The following is a 22,686-nucleotide window of genomic DNA, read 5'->3' as shown; positions in this document are numbered from 1 at the left end:
AGTATATGTGACTCCTGTTGATTTAAACCTGTCTAGTATCAGGTGTTGTGTATTTGGCCATCCTCTTAACTCTAGAACAGGAATCTTTTTCTCACCAACTAGGTAAATAGGGAGGCAGTTAAAACAGAGGGAGACATGTGCATTTTTCTAAAGAGCTTTACTGAGTTTCTCAAATAGTCTAATAACTCTTGCCATCCTTCCTCCCAAGGCTATAAACTATTGGTGTATAAACTTTGTGGGATGTATTTACTAAGGTCTTTTGGAAAGTTTCTTCATTGCCTAGCATATTAAGCATGTTAAATTTGGTCTAAACTTCCTCCGTTACTTGAATTGGGTGTAAAATGGGAGTATTCCTGTTTGAGCAGAGCTTTAATCTGGGAATCTGCTTTATGCTTTTGGGAGGGCTGATGTAGAATAATTGAAATAATAATTGTGTTCAGCTTCTACTTTCGGGGGAATGAATTGTGTTCATACTTGCCTCTTTGAATCCTAATTTAAAAACAAAATATGGGGTGCCTGGGTGACTCAGTTGGTTAAGCATCGAACTCACAACCCCGAAACAAGAGTTGTATGCTCTACCTACTGAGCCAGCCAGGTGTCCCTCGTTCAAAATATTTTTACCCCAAGAACAAGACTTGGCCAAAGAGGGAGCTATTCTATGAAGATGTATGTAAATCTAGATTGTATAGAGTAGGTCTGACATTAATGTAGCATGGTTGTAGTAAATTTTATAATTTGACTCTGTGAGATAATATAAAATATATTTATTGGTCTCTGACCTCGGTTGCTGACATAGAGCTTCTACAACCCTTCTAATTTCCTCAGTGATAACAGTACTAGGAGAATTTTTTTGTTCTAGTATTTGGTCTTTGACCCTGGTTCTTGATATAAGGTTCCTACTAAATCCTTTGAAATTTCCTGGCTATAGTAGTTTCTTTTATTCTAATGAGGTGATTCTTGGTGGGCTCTTGGATGGGGGCTGTTTGCCAGGAAGACCAAACCATGATTACAGGCTTGCAATTTTCAGCCTCACTTCCATCCTTCAGAGAGGGGAGGAAGGTTGGGAATAGAGTTAAATGATAGATCATGCCTGACATGAGGAAGGCTCTATAAATAGTATGAGGTTTGGAGAGCTTCTGGGTTGGTGAACATGTGGAGATGCTGGGAGACTGGCTACCTGGAGAGGGCATGGAAGCTATGTGCTCCTTCCCATGTAACTTGCTCTATATATCTCTTCCATTTGGATATTCATCTCTATCATTTGTCATATACTTTTTTTTTTTCTTTTTAATGAGAGACAGAGAGCATGAGAGGGAGGAGGGTCAGAGGGAGAAGCAGACTCCCTGCCGAGCAGGGAGCCTGATGCGGGACTCCATCCCGGGACTCCAGGATCATGAACTGAGCTGAAGGCAGTCGCTTAACCAACTGAGCCACCCAGGCGCCCCTTGTCATATACTTTTATAAGCTGGTAAATGGTAAGTAAACTGTTGTCCTGAGTTCTGTGAGCTGCTCTAGCAAATTATTTGAATTCCTGGGGTTGTGGGAACCTCAGATTTATAGCCTCTTGGTCAGAAGTACAGGTAACAACTTGTGATTGGCATCTGAAGGGAGGGGCCCCGTCTTATGGGACTGAGCCCTTAACCTGTGGGATCTGATGCTATCTCCAGGTAGATAGTGTTAGAATTGAGTTATATTGTAGGATAGGTGTGGGAAAACCTCCCCACATCTTGTGTCAGAAGTATTGTGAGTATGGTGGTTGTGTGAGAGAAAGGAGTAATACAGGAGGAGGGCTGAGGTGTTTTTTTTTTTTTTTTTTTTTACTCAGACTCCTTCAGTTCTGTAAGGATTACTAAGATTCCTGAAATCTAGGTTTTGATTGTCTCAAGTGCTTAATATCACAGAATGTTATCGCCAAAGCACAGCAATGAAGTATGAGATATAAATGCTACAGCAGAATGACTCTTAGGGTTTGGATTCACCCTAGTTTTTAACCCTATTTTATGTGGCAGATTTTTTTGTTTGTTTCATCTTCCTCACATGTTGCATTGTGAAATATTAAACATAATCTTAGGTGCCTCCTCAGATTCTCTCGATACCCCCTGCCTCCTAGACTGCTCTGTTCTCTCTCTGTAGGCTGATGTTACTTAACCAGAACAGCAGTGCCCTATTCCTTGGTGGCTACCATCCAGCCAGGCTGATGAGGCATACTCTGGGAGGGTCTGTTCCTCCTGCAATTTCCAGTCTTGGATGAAACACCATTATTACAGGACTTAAGGGTAGCACCCTGCATATTTGTGGAGGCTGGGTGACACAGTCTGGAAGTGCAGTGAAGTTTATTGTTAGTGGGATGAACGTTGACTAGTGGGAAATAGGAGACAGGAGAGAATCTTCCAGATCTATTCCTCTTTTTCCTCTGTGGACTACTCAGAGGTTTTTTTTGTTTTTATTTTGTTTTGTTTTTATAGACTATTAGGCGATATTCCAAGGAGAGTACCAAGTAGATGCATTTGCCAAGTGACCTCCTGTATCTTTTCATAGCTTGTTGTAAAGTGGTAGCCAGCACTTTGCTTTACATAGTTCCTTACCTCAGTTTCCCTTTTTAAAAAACCCTTGATGCCCTGTGTAAGCAACTCCCAAATAAAGCCATCAGCATTCTAATCATTGTTTCAAGTTCTGTTTGCCAGAGAATTTGGGCTAAGACAGATTAATAAGGCATACCTTTTTTTTTTTTTTTTTTTGTACTGTCCTAAGATCTAGAAATAATTTCAGTAGTCACAGTGCTCTTTTTGCCTGAAAAAAATTCATGGAAAAAATCACCCCTACTCCACAGTTATTTCTTATTGTTAAATTTAGTAGATGTAATTATCTAAATTCTATTTTAGAAATTTATACTTCCTACATTTTTAATGGCTAAAGAGTTAAAATATATTAACTACTATTTTTATTTTTAAGGATAATTTTGGACATTTAATAATTTTTAAACATGAAGAAAAGTTGAAAGAATTGTACATTGAGCACCCATGTACCCATCACCAAGATTCTACAATGAGAATTTTACTGTATTTGCTTTATTATATATCCATCTATTCATTTATCAGTTTATTTAACTTCTTTTAAAATTAATTAATTATTATTATTATTATTATTTTTTAGTAGGCTCTATGACCAACGTGGGGCTTGAACTCACAACCCCTAGATCAAGAGTCACATGATCTACTGACTGAGCCAGCCAGGCGCCCCAGTCTATCTTACTTTTTAAAAATGAAATAAAGAAATGTTTATTATAGTGTAGTGTAGTTGACATACAATGTTAGTTTCAGGTGTACAGCATAGTTATTTGACAGTTTATACATTACTCAGTGTTCACCATGATAAAATGTAGTCACCATTTGTCACCATACAACGTTTTTACAATATTATTGACTATATTTCCAATGCTGTACTTTTTATCTCCGTGACTTATTTGTTTTATAACTGGAAGTTTGTACCTCTTCATCCCCTTCATCTGTTTTGCCCATTCCCCCACTCCCCTCCCCTTGGGCAACCACCAGTTCTCTGTATCTCTGTATTTATGAGTCTGTTTCTGTTTTCTTGATTTTTAGATTCCACATACGAGTGAAATCATATGGTATTTGTCTTTCTGTGTCTGACATATTTCACTTAAGATAATACCCTTTGTGTCCATTTATGTTGTTGCAAATGACAAGATCTTGTTCTTTTTCATGGGTGGGTAATAGTCTGTTGTGTGTATGTGTGTGTACACACCACATCTTTATCCATTTGTCTATTAATGGACACTTAGGTTGCTTCCATATCCTGGCTATTGTAAATAATCCTGCAATAAGCATAGGGTTGCATATATCTTTTTGAATTAGTGTTTTTGTTTTCTTTGGGTAAATTTCTTATGGAATTACTGTGTCATATGGTATTTCTATTTTTAATTTTTTGAGGAACCTCTCTACTGTTTTCCACAGTGGTTGTACCAATTTACATTCCCACCAACAGTGCATGAGAGTTTTTTCCTCTACATCCTTGCCAACACTTGTTATTTCTTTTCTTTCTGATACCAGCCATTCTGACTGGTGTGAGATGGTACCTCATTATGGTTTTGATTTGCATCTCCCTGATGATTAGGGATGTTGAACATCTTTTCATGTGTCTGTTGGCCATCTGTATGTCTACTTTGGAGAAATGATTTTTAAATTGGATTATTTGGTTTTTTTGGTGTTATGTAAGTTCTTTTATATATTTTGGATATTAACCCCTTATCAGATGTATGATTTGCAAATATCTACTCCCATTCAGTAGGTTGCCTTTTTGTTTTGTTCTGTGCTTGAGGATTCTTTGCAATTTTCACTAGTATGCTTTGGAGATTTTTGTTTTAATTTTAGAATTTGTAGATGTACCTCATTCTTTTAATTGCTGCAGAGTATACAGTGGGATGAATATATCATAGTTTATTTAGGATTTTTGTTAAAAACAATCCTGCAGTGTGTATCATTGTACATGTGGTCTTATGAACATAGGCAAATATTTGTCAGATCGTAACATGTTTGCATTCATTTTAATATGGTCTGCCAAATTGCCTTCCAAAAATCATTACTGTATGAGGGAATTTATTTCCCCACCTTCTTTAACACATGCTATTAAAGCTTTTTAACTTTTTCTTAAGCTTTTTAAACTTTTGCCATTTGAATCCGTAAAAACTACTGTGATCTTTTAATTTCTATCTCCCTAATTGCTTCTGAGGTTGAGCTCTTTATATATTGGATGTACTTTTATTCTTTAATTTTTTTTTTTTTTAAAGATTTTATTTATTTGACAGAGAGAGACACAGCGAGAGAGGGAACACAAGTGGGGGAGAGGGAGAAGCAGGCTTCCCGCTGAGCAGGGAGGCTCGATCCCAGGACCCTGGGCTCATGACCTGAGCCAAAGGCAGACACTTAATGACTGAGCCACCCAGGCGTCCCTTTAAATTTTGTTTTGTATTCTACATCCATTATTCTATAGCATTGTTTTTCTTAGTTTGTAAGAATTATTTACAATTTGATTTTGGTTATGTAAGCAATACATGAATATGTTTTTAAACCTTTTCTAATAATACAGTTAAAATAATAGTTTTTTACTGTTCTCCTCCAAGTCAATCTCCTTCCAGTACCAGTTACTGTCAATAATTTGGTGCATATTCTTCTAGACCACTGTTGTCGAAAAGAAGTATAATATAAATCACGTATGTAGATTGTAAAATTTTCTCGTAGCCACATTAAGAAAAAGTAAAAAGAAGGAGATGGAATTAATTTTTGTAAATGCGTTTTATTTAACTCAATATGTATATCATCTCAATGTGTAATTAATATAAAAGTTATTATTTGTACTAAGTTTTAGAAAACTGGTGTGTATTTTACATTTACATCTCAGTTTGTTGAATTTTACCTGTGAATTCCTGATCAGTATTTAGATTTGATAATACAATTGAAAAAATAGGTTTGTATACCCAAGTTCTTTTTTGTTTTTTTTTTTTAAAGATTTTATTTTATTTGAGAGAGAGAGAGAGAATGAGAGAGAGAGCATGAGAGGGAGAAGCAGACTTCCTGTTGAGCAGGAAGCCTGATGCGGGACTCGATCCTGGGACTCCAGGATCATGACCTGAGCTGAAGGCAGTCGCTTAACCAACTGAGCCACCCAGGCGCCCCTGTATACCCAAGTTCTAAACGTAGCTCATAGTTGTTCATTATCTGGAGTTTTAAAAATTTTGTTTATATTCATATCTTCATATACAAAACTAGTTCATCTGTTTTAGAAGAATCAGTTTGACTTGGCAGCAAACCATATGTGTTTCAAAAGTATGTCTGTCCAAGTTAAGTAAATGTACTATGTCAAATCTGTATTATTAACACTGAAGTCAAATGATCATTGTATAAATTAAAAAGCAGCTCTAAATTTATGAATATCAACAAAGTATTTTTCAAAATTTTCTTGTAGCTTTTGCATGCAATTTGAATATCACTCTTAATTACAATTAAAATTTTTTATTGATTCAAGTTAGAAAAATGTATACACTTACTGATTTGCATGGTCAAAATTTTCACTTTAAACATATATTCTCTTTATCTAATCAGGTCACAGATATACTTTTCTTTTCCTCAAAGCTTCAAATTTAGCTCATTCATATGACAGTGTGATATTGATTAGAAAATGTAAATTATATTACCATTTTTTTTGTCTTTGATTATTGGGTGTTTGGCAAGCATTCCTTTTCTTTGAAAAAAATGTTGGAGTTAACAGTACAATAATTCTTCTTTTTTTTTTTTTTTTTAAGATTTTATTTATTTATTTGAGACAGAGAGAATGAGAGAGAGAGAGAGCACATGAGAGGGGGGAGGGTCAGAGGGAGAAGCAGGCTCCTTGCTGAGCAGGGAGCCCGATGCGGGACTTGATCCAGGGATTCCAGGATCATGACCTGAGCCGAAGGCAGTCGCTTAACCAACTGAGCCACCCAGGCGCCCAACAGTACAATAATTCTTTATAAAACTTTCCATGACTCAACCGGTGAGCGCTGGTGAAGAACAAAAAACACATCATTAAATGAATTGTGTTCTCTTTTTTTTTTTTTAAAGATTTTATTTATTTACTTGACAGAGAGAGAGCGAGAGCAGGAGCACAAGCAGGGGGAGTGGGAGAGGGAGAAGCAGGCTTCCCACCGAGCAGGGAGCCCGATGTGGGGCTTGATCCCAGGACTCTGGGATCATGACCTGAGCCGAAGGCAGACGCTTACCGACTGAGCCACCCAGGCGCCCCTGTGTTCTGTTTCTTTTACCAGTTCAGTAAACTGGCAGTGATCATAGCATTTGCGTACATATTCCAAATGGCTTTGACGATGATATTCAAGATAGCTTTCATAGAGTCTACTTCCAAAAGTAGAGTACAATATTTTCATAATGTATGTGGAACAAAGTAAGAAGTGAAACATTAGTTTCTTTCTTTTTTTTTTTTTTAGATTTTATTTATTTATTAGAGAGAGACAGATAGTGAGAGAGAGCATGAGTGGGGAGGAGAGGGAGAAGCAGGCTCCCTGCTGACATTGGGGCTCAATACCAGTACCCCAGGATCATGACCTGAGCCAAAGGCAGACGCTTAACTGACTGAGACACCTAGGTGCCCCTTGTTTCTTTAAAAACAAAAAGCAACAACAACAAAAAACTAAATTGCATAAATCCACATTTTAATTAATTAATTAATTATTTTAAAAAGTACTGGGTGTGGAGCCCAACATGGGGCTTGAATGAACTCATGACCCTGAGATCAGGACCTGAGCTGAGATCAAGGTCATTCGTTTAACCAGCTGAACTACCCAGGCACCCCTATTTATCTTTTAAACTAAACGTTGTACCCAACTTGGGACTCGAACTCACAACCCCAACCAAGATCAAGAGTTGCATGCTCTATTGACTGAGCCAGTCAGATGTCCCAAAATATTAGTTTTTTCTTTTAAAATTTCAATAAATCAGACTTTTTAACCTAATGAGCACATTCTACTGTAGAATTTTTTTTCCATGTCTCACTAAAATTCTTCTTCAACAGATGTAGAAGATACAAAAAAAATCTATGCCATGAATATTTGACCATGAATTGATAGCATTTCTTTGTAAATTTGGAAATCCTTTGAAATAAAATGTGACCCAAATATTCATGGGGAAGTTTATCTCTTATATTGTACAACTCATTTGCATCTGAAGAGAAGTACTTGTAATTTAAAAAATACTGATTCATTGAATCAGTTGATGTTTGATGTGTTATGTCTTATAGTCTATAGGCAGTTATTATTTGCTTAATTGTAAATTCAGTAAATTTTAAAATTTAGCTCCTCAGTTCCATTAACCACACATAAAATGCTCAATAACCATACATGGCTCATGGTGCCTGCTAAAGAACAAAATTTGGCCAAGTAAGTTTGAAGATCTAATTGGTTTTATTAAAGAATTCATGGATTGCGCACGACCTCTTCTAGCAAGTTGAGAGAGGCACTCCCAAGCGTTGTATAAAATGGAAGGTTTTTATAGGAGGGTGGGGCAAGAAAGTTATTAGCAAAAGAAAAGGATTGACAAGGCTGTTTTCTAGTTCTAGGGGACCGGGTCTTATGCAGAGTACCTCATATTTCTTTGGGGGAGAAAGGACCTGGGGGAGAGAGGATCCAGATGACAGACTCACTGGTGCTGGTGGAAAGAAAAATTTCTTGACTGACCAGTTAAGGCCACATTTCTGGGGGAGGTTGAAACTGCAATTAGTATGGGTATTAAGCCCCAGTTTGGGAACTTGGTCTAAGTGACACTGTTTAGGGCCTGTGGTTTTCTTTTCTTAACACTACTGTATTAGGATAATGGAGTTCTAGATGTTTTGGTAGTGCATTTTCTTTTTTTTTTAAGATTTTATTTCTTAATTTGACAGAGAGAGACACAGCGGGAGAGGGAACACAAGCAGAGGGGGTGGGAGAGGGAGAAGCAGGCTTCCCGCGGAGCAGGGAGCCTGATGCAGGGCTCTATCCCAGGACCCTGGGATCATGACCTGAGCCGAAGGCAGATGCTTAATGACTGAGCCACCCAGGCGCCCCTTGGTAGTGCATTTTCATACATATGTATGTACCTACCTACATTTTGTATCTATGTATATTTTTTCTGTACCTACAGAAATATTTAGCTTTGGATATTTCTGGTAAACCTAATGGAATTATATTTGTATGTATTTTTCTTTCACTTGCTCATTTCATCTGCCATGTGTTTTGGAGCTTGTTCTGTCAGTACATAGAAATGTACCTCTATTATTTTAGTGCTACCTAGAGTAGACCATAGTATGGGCATATTCTAGTGATTTTTATTGTCCCCACCTGATGTGCTCTTAGATTGCCTTCAATACTATGCAACTTCATAGAATGCTCTGTTCTTCCTTGTATTTAAATATTTTTCTAATTTAGATTCTGAGAATTAAAATTACTGCAATTTTAGAAGTTTTTACATGTAAAATATTAATACTCTCAGACTGCAAACCAAAATGCCGTTTTACACTCCCAAAGAGAACTCCTTGCCCTGCACCCTCATCCACTTGACATTTTCAGTCTTTAAGAATTTTGCCAATCTTTGTGGATGAAAATCATTTTTAGTATACATTTTTTGATAATTAGTGAGATTTAATGGTTTTTCATATTTTTATTAGTATTTCATTTTTAAAAAAGATTTTATTTATTTATTTGACAGATAGCGAGAGCAGGAACACAAGCACGGGGAGTGGGAGAGGGAGAAGCAGGCTTCCCGCGAGCAGGGAGCCCGACTCAGAGCTTGATCCCAGGACCCTGGGATCATGACCTGAGCCAAAGGCAGACGCTTAACAGTTGAGCCACCCAGGTGCCCCTAGTATTTCATTTTTAATACAATACCAGTTATTTATTCCAAAAATAACGAAGTATTATCTAAAAACAGTATATATCATGTGTTCTTGCTTTCCTTTGAGTAACTTTGGTCAGGTTGTTGGGGTGGGTCAGTTTTCAGTTTGCATCTCCATCATTTGCATTTTTATTTTCTGCAATTTACTGAGCAGTAAAACTGCTTAAAGACTATGTTAGGGAGGAAGAAATATCCTCTGCCCTTCAAGGTATTTTTAGCTGGACTAAGAATTAAATTGACATGAGACAATTAACAGGAGAAAATCAAATTTAGTTTTGGACATATGGGGAATCCACACAGACATGAGATTCTAAAGACAGGGAACTTGAGGCTTATATGACATCCTGAGCTAAGGAGGGGGTTTAGGGGTATTGGGATACAAAGGGGAGGAAGACCTTTAGCAGGAAGGTAAGGGTATATGTATGGAAAACAAAGGTTGCCCTGTTACAGAGATACAGTAGATATGTTTCTTAAGGAGCAATTGCTGTTTTCTTCCTGCTACGGGCTCCTTTCCAATGTAAAATTTAGGCAGTTGAGAGGGGAGGTTAAGAGCTTTTCCTGAATCTGCTGGATTTTGATTGCTTTGAACTCAAAGTAATCTTCATGCCAAAGTGGCCCATTTTTGTGGCCCTACACTTGTATATGAGAAGAAAATAGGCTTTTTTTTTTTACCTTGTTTATGTTACATTGTTACATACTGTTATGCATACATTTGTTGTGTTTTCAGACAGGGATTAGAAAATACATTCTATGTTTGCAAACTGGTGGCCTTGCAAATGGCTAGACTAGCTGTTAAGTTTTGTTAAAAAACAAAATTCATGTGAGTAAATTGTGATCTTATTGGCTTTATTCAGTGATTTAGGAATTGGGCAGCATCCCATTTAACAGGTAGAAAGGAGCTCTAAGGAGCTGTACAAAATGAATGACTTTCATAGGCAGAAGTGAGTGAGAACAAGGAAATTATCCTGGCAAAAAGTGGATTGGTTGTGTTCACTTTCCTTTAGGAGATGGAAGGAGTCTTTCGGGCAGATTACCTCACTCGTGCTGATCACATAGTTCTTGATTGGTTTAAGATTCCATTTTTGGGAGAGCCAAAACTATAATTAAGTCTCAGGTGACCTGAGGCTTAGCATAAGTGACTCCATTTTGAGCCTGGTGTCTCGTTTTTAAATAGTCCAAATTGTATGAATATAGCAAAATAAAAATCCTACAATTTAATAAAAGCAAATGCCATTTTGTTGTGTGCAGTCTTAAGCCATGATTATTCTGTTCTCACTGTGAATGGTGTTTTTTACACATGATAAAGCAGGCTAGCATATTCACATACGTTACAGCTAGAATAATCGCTTCCTTTAAAAACATAATTTTTATCTGATTTTCAGAACAAAAATTTTTTCCTAAGTAACTGAAAAAAATGTGGCTACTGTAGACTGTAGAATGAAGGAGAAGCTTAGCTTTACTGTGAAGTCTGAGTCTGGGTGGGTGTAACCTAACTAGCTAGAGGATATGCAATTGCTGATTGACAGCAGGACCAGCATTATGCAGATTTGGTAAGAGAACAGCAGCTCAGAAAACAGTGATTAGGGGCTCTGTTAGGAATCATTACATTCATCACTCATATCTTTAGTTTTTCATTTTCCTGTCTACTGGATTTATAAACAAATAGTACAAAACAGTTCCTCTTTTGTTTTTATTAAAGTGATAACTGCAATGCAGTTTCAGTCTATCAGCTAGGCATACATGTGTGGAAATTCGATATTCTCACTAAATTAGCTAATTTTTAGCTGTGTTCCATGTTTATCTCTAGACCTTTGTGTATTAAATCCTATCTCGAGCTGTTCTCTTTATACACAAGTGTGTTTTGCTTGTGCCTTCCTGTCTTCTTCAGTGAGAAGCTTTATGTAGGTCAGGCTTGGCTTAAGCAGATTTCCTGAACCTGCGTCAGCTTAAGCTGGAGGAATTTTAATAAACCCTCCCCTGTAGGCGTGGGCCTAAATGAGGCTAGCCTAGTTAAGCCTGATCTTTTTCTGTTTGTGAAAAGAGCTGAGCAGAGCTGAAGGCTGCTGCATGGTGGTTTCAGAAACTGCCTACTTAATTTGAAAAGAACAATGGTAGGAAAGGCTAGATCTTCCAATTTTACCTTATCTGAAAAGCTTGATTTGCTAAAGCTTGTGAAGCCATATGTTAAAATTCTCGAAGAACACACTAATAAACATTCAGTAATAGTGGAAAAGAATAGATGTTGGGATATCATAGCAGTAAACTATAATGCAATTGGAGTAGATCGCCCTCCTCGAACAGCCCAGGGCCTACGCACCCTTTACAAAAGGCTCAAAGAATATGCCAAACAGGAGCTATTGCAGCAAAAAGAGACCCAATCAGATTTTAAAGGCAATATTTCTGAGCCAACCAAGAAAGTTATGGAGATGATTCCCCAGATTTCCAGTTTTTGCCTGGTAAGAGACAGGAACCACATACAAAGGTAAGCTTTATTTTATTTTCTTGTGGAAAATTATGGCGCCTCCTATCTATTGGGCTCTGGCTTAGTTGTGATAGAGATATGCATAGTAAGCATCCCCACTACGGGAGCAATGAATAGTGTCTTTGTTTTGCTTTCTTAAAAAAGAAATGTGAGGCTATAAGGAATTTTTTTGCTGCATTTGATTTAAGCCACTTTTTATTGTCTTCCACTCCCCCTTCCCTCTCTCTGTAGTTTTTAAAAGTAAAGGTTAGGGAGGAATAAATGGGATGAAATTTGTAACATAATCTCATAATAAACTTTTTAAGCTTTAAATTTAAATTGCTAATTAGCTTCTGAGAGATATCTTTTTCTTATTTCATTTAAGATTATATTTCATTGGAATTTTCAATTTTATGTAAAGTTAGCAGTTTCAGGAGAAATGGAACCCTTGTTTTTTAATGAATTGTTACTGTCTGCACTTTAGTGAATATTAATTGAGCTAAAAACCTAAAATAAATAATTTAGTAAATTTATTAATGGCATGATTGTATATATTAAGACAGTTTAAATTATTTCTAACATATTCAAAATAAAAAAGATAAATACAAGGAATGGAATTTAATGCCTAATTAGGGATTCAGATTACTTAATAAAAAGTTTTTGTTTTTTTATTCATTAATGGTCTAGTTTCACTTTGATCTTGAGTCAAAGAAGAAAGGGGTAAGCACTCCCATACTATTTTGTAAAGATATGAAACTATGAATTTTAGTATATGAATAAGCAACTAAGTTCTTATAGGGATAGAAAGGTTTTTTGGTTAAATTTATGCTCTACATAGCTACTTGCGTGGGAATCTTCAAAACTTATCTTATTTCTAATTCAAATTTTAACCCCTGGCAAAAGATAAAAATGGCAGCTGCATTCTTTTTCTGAACCATTTAGGGTTATTTAAACAAGTTGTAAACTTGTTAGTTGAGGAACATTTCAAACAAAGACTTTCTTCTTGGTGGGAAAGTCATATAAGAAAATTATTCATCACCTGTGAAGTCCTTTTGAAGTTAGGAGAGAAATGGGCAAAAAACTTATTAGCCAAACTTATTTGTTATTTTTATAATTCACTAGGGTAATTTTTTTGAGACCAGCTTCTTACCATATACTGCTTACTTCTAGTAGATAACATAGTAAAAAAAAATCACCAGTGGGAATCTGGAACGTGGATGCAGTGTATTAATTCATTAGTGCTTAAAATGTTCTCTGTGATGAGAAATGATTAATCCTAATTTGCTGGGTATCCAAAGAACTCCACAGTAGGACTTTTATACAGTACTACTTGTTAAAAATTTGTCCCCCTCAAACCATAGAGAAAACTGGCTTTTGCATTACTGGTATAAAACTACCTTTTGGGTATTAAGTATAGGTTTTTATAATTTGAAGACTATACATAGAACCTGTAGTTTTAATTAGTTGTATATTTTAAAAATACAGTGAGTATAGTAGAAGAAATAATATACAAGTATCTATTTACATTTTGACTGTTTGTAACCATATTCACAATCAGTCTTTTGGGATAACAACATTGCTCTGATAAAATGAGTTATTTAATTTATACATTACAAAACCTGCTGTTTAAGCAAGAACAGCTTTTCCTACTTTAAAGGAAAGAATATTAGAAATATGCCACTTAAGTGCTTATTTGTGTTAGTGTCCACATTGCCATTTTCTCTGTATTAGCATTTTCATTTATTTACATATTTAATGTGTTATTACTTGAGTGACATCTTGAATCTTAATTCTCAGAAGTTTATAATCTGTAATCTTAGTTATGCTATATAAATATGCCTGTTAATCTCACTAAACTCCATTCTTAGCTAAGGAAAATATTACTGCTTATATTTAATATATTTAAAGATATATACCTATTTTGTAAGGCTACCTTTATAGCGTATTGATATATTTCCTCATTTTTACCTCTCTCTAGTATCAGATTATATTTTGTGTTTTTGCAGTCTATTTGATCTTCAAAATTCATAAATTTTAGAAGTCCTTCCATTTATCCTTTTTTCTGACCTTCTCTAAAACATTTTTTTTTTTACTTTGTTATGCCTACTTATAATGTTTCAATGAAAATGGAATGGGATATTTTAGATAAAAGGCATTTTAAAATATACATGAGAGTATAATGTCTATGTCTAATAGTGAGTCTTATACTCCATTATACATACTAATTTGGATAGTAATTATGTGGATTTTTAAAACTTTCATTTTCATTTGTAGTTTTAACCTTTTTCCTTTCTAGGAAAACATCTAGGGATGTTAATAAAGGGAAGCCTTACTACTTTGAATTACATTGATATTGTATTGATATTGGTTTGTTTTTCTTTTGAAAAGCGTAAGATGACAAAAAGAATGAAAATTAAGGAATTTATGTAATCTACAAATAGATTTTTCATAACATACTATATCTTATTATTTATTTGTATCTCTTCAATATCTGATATTTCTGGCAATTTAATGCCAATAGTAAGTGATATACGGGGAGTTTTAATTTTTTTCCTTATGTTCTGCTTGAACTTGTTCCAGCATTTTAATCATCTATGTAGGGTGAAGGTATTTTTAACTGTGTTACTTATTTATCATTTGTAAAATATTCTTTAATGATTCTTTAATGTTAAGTATAGCATTTTTTTCATTACTGTTCCAATAATCTCTTTCTCCTCTATAACTTATTTTTAAGTTAGGCAGAAGCATAAATTTAAAAAAACCCTCAAGAAACAAGATTATATATTCTTAATTAGTGGCTTCATGTTATTTATAAAATTGGTTTTTTAAAAAAGTAAAATTTTAAGATATATTGTGTTTATGTCATAACCAATAATGTTACATCAAAGTTTAAATTATGCTGAAACTAGTTTTCTCTAATAGAAGTGCATATTTTATGGAAATTACATGTAAATTTAACAGACTTTCAATATATAGTATATAAGCCAGTTAAAAATAGTTCATTAAAAAAAACCATTTTTTTCAGTCATTCAACATGTGATGAGCACCTGCTAGGTTCCAAGTACAGTATTATGCTAGGTGCTGGGGATACAGTGGTGGATTTGAGCCCTTTCCCTGTGAACTTTACGTGACTGATGGTTGAAAGACTGAAAGGGCTATGGAATCAAGTAATTTAGGATAGGTAAAGGATAAACACCATGGTATCTGAAATTGTATAGTTAGGATAATAACCTGATTATTGGGCATACCCAAAGCCATACAAAAACTTGGACTTTTCTTTTTCTTTTTTTGGACAGATGTAGAAATCAATACCTCCCATAGATGACTTTCCATTATCCTAGGAGTCATGGACCTTGGTGATTTTTAGATTTTTAATCAGTCCAGGAGAGCAGAAGCAGGGGATCTAGGGCTGAGGTATGGGGATAGCAAGGCCCAAAGTACAGTAAATGGCCCTTTATGCCATTTAAGAAAGTTAGGCTTGTAGGAACATGTGCTGTCTCTTTGAAAGCAAACAAAGGCTTTTCTTTTTATTTACCTCATTGGCCTTGGGTAATATTTGTAATTTTTTGTCCTTTTAAGAACTCAATTTTAAAGTTAAGGATGTGTGAGAGCTATATGTATATATTTTTGAAATTTTAAATGTGGTCACTTTAATTTGTTATTCCAAGGATTAAAATTTTTTTTGTTTCACTATTTTCTTTATAGCTCTAAAGCTTGACACTTTGATGTATACTAAATATGAAATTATGCTATCAATATACTCTTGTCTTCATTTGATTTACATTTTATAATGCTTTTTTGTGTGCTGTAGTGCAAACTTGGATGAGGAAGCACAGGCTGGTACGAGTTCACTACAGGTAATGTTGGATCACCATCCAGTTGCTATTACAGTAGAGGTGAAGCAAGAAGAAGACGTTAAGCCCCCTCCTCCACTGGTTTTAAATTCTCAACAGAGTGATATTTTAGAACAAAGAGAAGACCATGAATTAGTACATGTTATGGAAAGATCTTTGTCGCCGTCACTTTCCTCTGTTGATATGAGAATGACATCGTCTCCATCTTCTATCCCAAGGAGAGATGATTTTTTTCGGCATGAGCGTGGAGAACACTTTAGGTCACAATTAGGGTATGATCCTCAGATTCTGCAAATGTTGAAAGAGGAGCATCAGATAATTTTAGAAAATCAAAAAAATTTTGGATTGTATGTTCAGGAGAAGAGGGATGGATTGAAAAGAAGGCAGCAGCTAGAGGAAGAGCTGCTAAGAGCAAAAATTGAAGTGGAGAAGCTGAAAGCAGTTCGCTTACGGCATGATCTGCCTGAATATAATAGTCTCTAATATTTTTTTTCAGTCTTGCAATTTGATGATTTTAATTTTGGCCAAATTACTTTCATTTGGGAATATCCTGAAGCAGAATACATACTCTTAAAAGTGTTGTTAATCTCAATTGTGAAAAAACCTTTTTTGACATGATTTTCTAATTAATTTAATTTTCTTTTGAGATATATTAAAACTTATTGATTGGTTGGCATGGTTATATATTTTGTCTTCAATTTTTTTCTAAGAAGTTTAATTGTTGGCCTTACAAAAAGATTTCTTACTTTGATCATTAAATTAGAACATACATAAATAGATATACAAACATATATATTGTTTCAAAGTTCTGAGCCTTCAACATTTTAAATTAGAGCTTTGAAAGCTGTAGTTCAAGGTTTTTAAGTCAGTCTAATTTAGAAGCAATACTAGTCTGATTAACAGAAGCTTGCCTATATGACATTGATTATTATGCTCTCCTGTTTTTGAAGAAGTGATAGGATTTTAGAGATGGAAGGTACTTGGAAATCACTTTTTTCCATCTCTTCAATTTAGAGGTATTGAAACTGAGGTCCAGGGAGAACTTAGTGACTTGATGTAACAAAGCTGTTTATGGCAGAGCAAGGACCAGCACTCAGTTTTTGTTTCTTTGTAGTTTTCCCCCCTGCTGTTCCATAGAAGTAAAAATCCACTAAAATGTCTTCCTTGTGAAAAAATTATGGAAGTGTTTATTTCATTACAATTGCTTTTAAAGATTCATATAGGTTACAAAACCAGGGGACTTATCAGTTACCCCCAAACTTCTTCCCTTTTTTGTCTAGCAAAATAAGATGTTCTTTTGGAACAGTTATATATTTTGGCTATAAGATTTAATGTCTTCATTCATTTTTAATGTCTTATTCTGAAAAAAGATTTATTTTACAGTAAAAATCACAGTAAAAAGTTTTAATGAACAAAATTAAAATTCTACATAGAAATAGCAAAAAATAGTTATGATTTATTCTATAATATTTTTGTAAATACTGCTTGTTTTAGTATTTGCAGAAATAAATAAAATCTTAATTCTTAAAGCACACATTAAATTTAAGTTAAATCTGGGGCTCATGGGTGGCTCAGTTGTTAAGCATCTGCCTTCGGCTCAGGTCGTGATCCCAGGGTCCTGGGATTGAGCCCCACATTGGGCTCCCTGCTCTGCGGGAAGCCTGCTTCCCCCTCTGCCCACTCCCCCTGCTTGTGTTCCCTCTCTGGCTGTCTTTCTTTCTGTCAAATAAATAAATCTTAAAAAAAAAAATTTAAGTTAAATCTTTAATATATATATTCCATTTTTGCTGGTGCTTTGTTGAGGAAGAATTTTTAAGCCAAGCTTTAGAATGGAGTTCAGAATTTTAGTATAATGGAAAAGAATGTTTAAGTCAGAGTGAGCAACATGGAAAAAGGCATAGAGAATAGGAGTGAATCAGGGTATACAAGCACAAATACAGTGGTAGGCCAGGTGATTTTAAGTGGGTGTAGAGAGGGCCAGTTAGGGCTTGGTTACCTGGACTAGGATTAAATGAGTAGCTACTGTTTAGCTCCAGCAGAATTTTGACATGCAGGAATAAGCCGGAAGTCTTCATTTTTGTGTGAAACTTTTCAACTTAAAAATGTTTGCAAATAATTCAGAATGTTTTAAAAACACTACACCCATGTGAGTGGGCCTCATTCAGCCAGTGGGCTTCCAGTTTGTGGCCTTTGGAGTAGAGTAATGGTTTACCAAGGGTAGAGCTGAACAGTAACATCAGCATCACTTGAGAATTTGTGAAAAATGTAAATCCATTAGTTTTCAATCAGAAACTCTGGAAGTATAGCCCAGCAATCTGTTTTAATAACCCTCTAGAGATTCTGATGCAAGCTAATGTTCGAAAACCATTAGAACAGAGTGTTTGGAATGTAGCTAGGTGCCTAAATCATACTAGAGTCTCAGAAAAAATGTGTTGAAAAGAGAAATGGTTGAAGGTGAATTGAGGGACATCAGTTTGGAAGTTGATTGGTGCCACATTATGGATTACAATGAATGCTATTTTTAAATAATCACAGTTGAATGTACAATGGGAAGTCATTGAAGGCTTTTGATTAGAGGGATGTAAATTAAAGCTCTGAATTAGTGTTATAATAGCATTTATGGGGTGGGCATTTAGTTAGAGGAAATTAAATCTAGAATTTAGGTTATGGCTATTGAAATAGAATAAAAATAAAATGGACTATCCTGGTACTCTTTTAGCTTGTTGATTGATTAATTTCATTGGCATTTTATATTTGCTATTAGAGTTAAATATTTTATTATAAAAATGCCTTGAATATGTAATATGATGTCTCTCTTTGGTAGTTTTCGTCTTTATGTTATGACTTTTCTTTGAGCCTAAACACTGGACTCAACAGATTAGAATCTTATAATTCTAATTTAATGTTTTTACAATATAACTCTAGTAATACATCCTTAAAGTAGTCAGGTTTAACTTTATGAAATTATTGAAAGCAAATTACCATATGTAATGGAATTCATATTATAATCTCAGCATGCTACTCAGAATTGATGTGAATGTTCAATTTGAATGTTGACTTAGTGCAGCCACATCAGTTTTCCAAGCTCTGTTCTGTGGAACATTAATTCCATGAGATGTTTCTAGGAGATTTCTATGTTCAAAGAAAGTGCAACACATATTTTTTTGTGTGTGGTTAGGTTCTAAAATCAGTGTGGAAGGTAAAAATGTACATACAAAATTGCCCTTGAAAGTTTTTTTCCTGCCCATAAAATAGAGTAAACATAGTCTTCTACCATCATATTTTCCTCCAGCATTGTTCAAGATTGTTGTTTCTTTGGCTGCGTCAGGTGACAGACTCCTTAGCATTTAGGGACTGAGTAGAATAAAAAATTTTATTTTTACATATGTTTAAATACCAGAATTGTACTCATTTCAGGGAGTTTACATGCCGCCATTTTTCTGAGTCAATCTTGTTTAATTTTAATTTGCCAAAATTTAAATGCCATGGTCTTTACCTATGAAATGTAATGTCAGAAAACATAGGGAAGAGTGATTTTATTTTTAAAATGTAGACTTGATTCTGTAGAAGAATATTAAATTGGAAAAATAAGCTAAGTCAAAATATTATTTCATCTAGTATATTAGTAATTGGATAGTGGATAGGTTATTTTTGCCACCTTCCTATCTTTTCTTATCCTTGTGATCTTAACACATTGTTATTTTTACAACTTGATTTTCTTTTATTTTTTTTTATTTTTTTAAAGATTTTATTTATTTATTTGAGAGAGAGAATGAGAGACAGAGAGCACGAGAGGGAAGAGGGTTAGAGGGAGAAGCAGACCCCCTGCTGAGCAGGGAGCCCGATGCGGGACTCGATCCTGGGACTCCAGGATCATGACCTGAGCCGAAGGCAGTCGCTTAACCAACTGAGCCACCCAGGCGCCCTTGATTTTCTTTTAAATTAGGTATAATTTACAATGGCATCTTGAAAAAGTTAATGAAGCTCTTTCATTTCTAAAAATGCCATTAGAGGGGCACCTGAGTGCCTCAGTTGGTTAAGCGTCTGCTTTTGGCTCAGGTCATGATCCCTGGGTCCTGGGATCGAGTCTCACATTGGGGCTCCCTGCTCAGCAGGAAGCCTGCTTCTCCCTCTCCCACTGCCTGCTTCTCTGCTTACTTATGCTCTCTCTCTGTCAAATAAATAAAATCTTCTAAAAAAATTTTTAAACATGCCATTAGATTTCGTAAAATATTCAAAATAAGTACTTTGTTTTTTTGTATGAGACATAAACTTGGTGTTATTTTCATTTTTGAAAGATTTCACTCTACCCTGTTGCATCTTTACTTATGTGAAAATGTTTAGACTATGAATTTTTCCATGTGCCTTCTTTTAGAGTAATGTCAAATTTTAAATAGACATGTTTAAATAATTTATAGTGTGATAAATTGTATTTAATATATACTGTAGATGATGGTGGTTAAATACTTTGTTAATACATATTCTTTTAAATACAGGGTGATACATTGTACTGCTATGTGTACTCTTTATGTGCCATAAGACAAAGAATTTAGTATCACTGAAGTAAAATTTTTTGATGAGGCACAATTGAAATAGATTTATTTAAATAATTGTGTTTATAGTAGACACAAAATGTACCATGTCTAAATATCATAATATATTTTTTTCAAATGTTAAGATTCACAAATTCTTAAAATCAATTTAGTATTTGATGATGAATTTGACAGTAAATATTTAAAAATAATGAGATGAAATATGGTTGTAATACTTAACAAATACAAAAAAGTAAATTCTTAAGATCTACAACCTAATTAAATGTTAACAGTCATGCTAAATCTTTGCATATGATTTTGAGAAATTGATTCAGTATATTTTTATATATCTTAAATTGATTAAAGCTAGTAGCTATAATTTGAGTTTGTATTATTTTTAGTTTTCAGTTGCTTTGTAAGTAGTGAAAAGCCAAATAAATAAGTAAAATAAAAATATCACCCAAGTTAGCCCCCCAAATTTAAACTAAAATAGATAATATCATTAGACTTATACTTTGTTAGTACACCTTTCATGTTTTAAAATTATGTGTAAATTTACAAAGATTAAGAAACTCTTCACATAGAAAAAGTTAAAAACATTTTACAGTAAACATTCATGTGCCTACCACCTAAATTCTACAGTTACTGTTTTGCTATATTTGCTTTATCATGTATCCATCCATCTATCCATCAATTCATTTTTAAAAATAAAATGGTTATTTAAAACAAGTTGGAGAATTATTTAGAATCTTTTATGCCTAAACACTTCAGCATAAGTATTATCAACTGGAATTCAGTATTTATTTGTGTGTGTGTGTGTGTGTGTGTCTTGGGTAAGATTTGCAAATGTGAAATGTACAAATCTTAAATAATGACTTTTGACAGGTGACTCTACCTGTGTACCTTAAATCCCTATCAAGATTTAGAATGTTATTATTACCTCAGAAAGTTCTTTCCTGCCTCTTCCTGATCAATCCCTTGGCACCTCAGACAACCATTGTTCTAATTTTTAAAAAGTCATAGATAAGTTTTGCTTGTTCTAGAACTTTATATAATTGGAATCCTACAGTGTATACCCTTTGTTTCTCTTTTCTTTTACCTATCTTAATGTTTTTAATACCCGTGTTTGTTCACCCTCTTATAGTAGTTCATTGCTTTCTGTTGTTGAGTGGTATTCCCTTGTATAAATATACCTCAGTTTATGTATCCATTATCTTTTGATGGACTTCTGGGCTATTTCCAGATTATGGCTATTATGTATAAAGATTCTGAGTATTCTTGTGTAAATTTGTTGTGGACATAATGCTGGATTAGGGAAGATCATTATGTTTAAGTTTTTAAGAAACTGCCAGGCATTTCCCCAAAGTGATTGTACCATTTTACGCTTTAACAGTGTATGTTTTTTTTTTTTTAAAATAAACCTGTGCATGCTCAATGATTGGAATGTCAGAATTGAAATTAATGAATAACTTTTCTGATTTTTTAGATGAGTTTAAAATGCTGAGCAGAAAATAAAAAAAAATAAAATGCTGAGCAGATAGTTTTGAGATCTGGAAATATTGTAGTTTTATTGATTTTTTTTTTTTCCTATTTTAGCCTTTACTGCATATATGCTTTGACAAGAGGTACTGAGAAATGTGATGAAATGTATAGTCCCTGCCATGCTCATAAAGTATCATTCTGAAAATACTTAATGCAAAGAAAGATCTTCTAGGTTTATTTTATTCATAATGATACTTAGATGACATTAAATCTCTCTTATTAAGAAAGCTATGGGGGCGCCTGGGTGGCTCAGTTGGTTAAGTGTCGGTCTTGGTTTCGGCTCAGGTCATGGTCTCAGGGTGCTGAGATCGAGCCAGGTTGGGGTCTGTGCTCAGCGTGGAGTCTGCTTGAGATTCTTTCTCCCTCTTCTTCTCCCCCTTTCCCTGCTGATGTGTGTGCATGCAAGCAGGCGCTCTCTATCTCAAATAAATAAAATCTTTAAAAAAAAAAAAAGATAAAACCATGGATGATTACTGGTTCAGAGGAATTTGTATATTAATGATTGTAAATTTTTTAGTGTAATAAAAACTATGTTTCAAACCTTAAATTTATGTTGTATTTATATGTTAATGTATGTTAAAAGTCTGGTAGGCTTTAGTAATTTTAAAATACAATTTGGGAGAGTATTTACAGTCTTTGTTGAATTTGATTAGATGAGATATTTTTTTTTTAAAGATTTTATTTATTTGACAGAGACAACAGCGAGAGAGGGAACACAAGCAGGGGGAGTGGGAGAGAGAGAAGCAGGCTCCCCACTGAGCAGGGAGCCTGATTTTTTTCAAATCGGGGCTTGATCCCAGGACCCTGGGATCATGACCTGAGCCGAAGGCAGACGCTTAACGACTGAGCCACCCAGGCGCCCC

At 34.6% G+C, this 22,686-nt stretch overlaps 2 protein-coding genes across 2 annotated transcripts in view; both read left to right on the top strand.

Moving 5' to 3' along the window:
- RAD54B (RAD54 homolog B) overlaps positions 1 to 22,686 on the top strand; it is an 86,307-nt gene that overhangs the window by 22,610 nt on the left and 41,011 nt on the right. The gene's annotated exons all lie outside the window — the stretch shown is intronic.
- On the top strand, positions 11,470 to 16,279 carry LOC110578706 (fibrinogen silencer binding protein). The gene is made up of 2 exons (XM_021688250.1): positions 11,470 to 11,916; positions 15,707 to 16,279. The coding sequence occupies exons 1-2, from the start codon at positions 11,543 to 11,545 to the stop codon at positions 16,230 to 16,232; spliced, it is 900 nt and encodes a 299-aa protein (XP_021543925.1). The 5' UTR covers positions 11,470 to 11,542; the 3' UTR covers positions 16,233 to 16,279.

This window comes from Neomonachus schauinslandi, chromosome 4, assembly GCF_002201575.2.
Source record: "Neomonachus schauinslandi chromosome 4, ASM220157v2, whole genome shotgun sequence".
Classification (NCBI taxonomy): Eukaryota; Metazoa; Chordata; class Mammalia; order Carnivora; family Phocidae; genus Neomonachus; species Neomonachus schauinslandi.
Note: the sequence above shows the minus strand (reverse complement) of the source record. Positions and strands in the feature narration are given on the sequence as shown.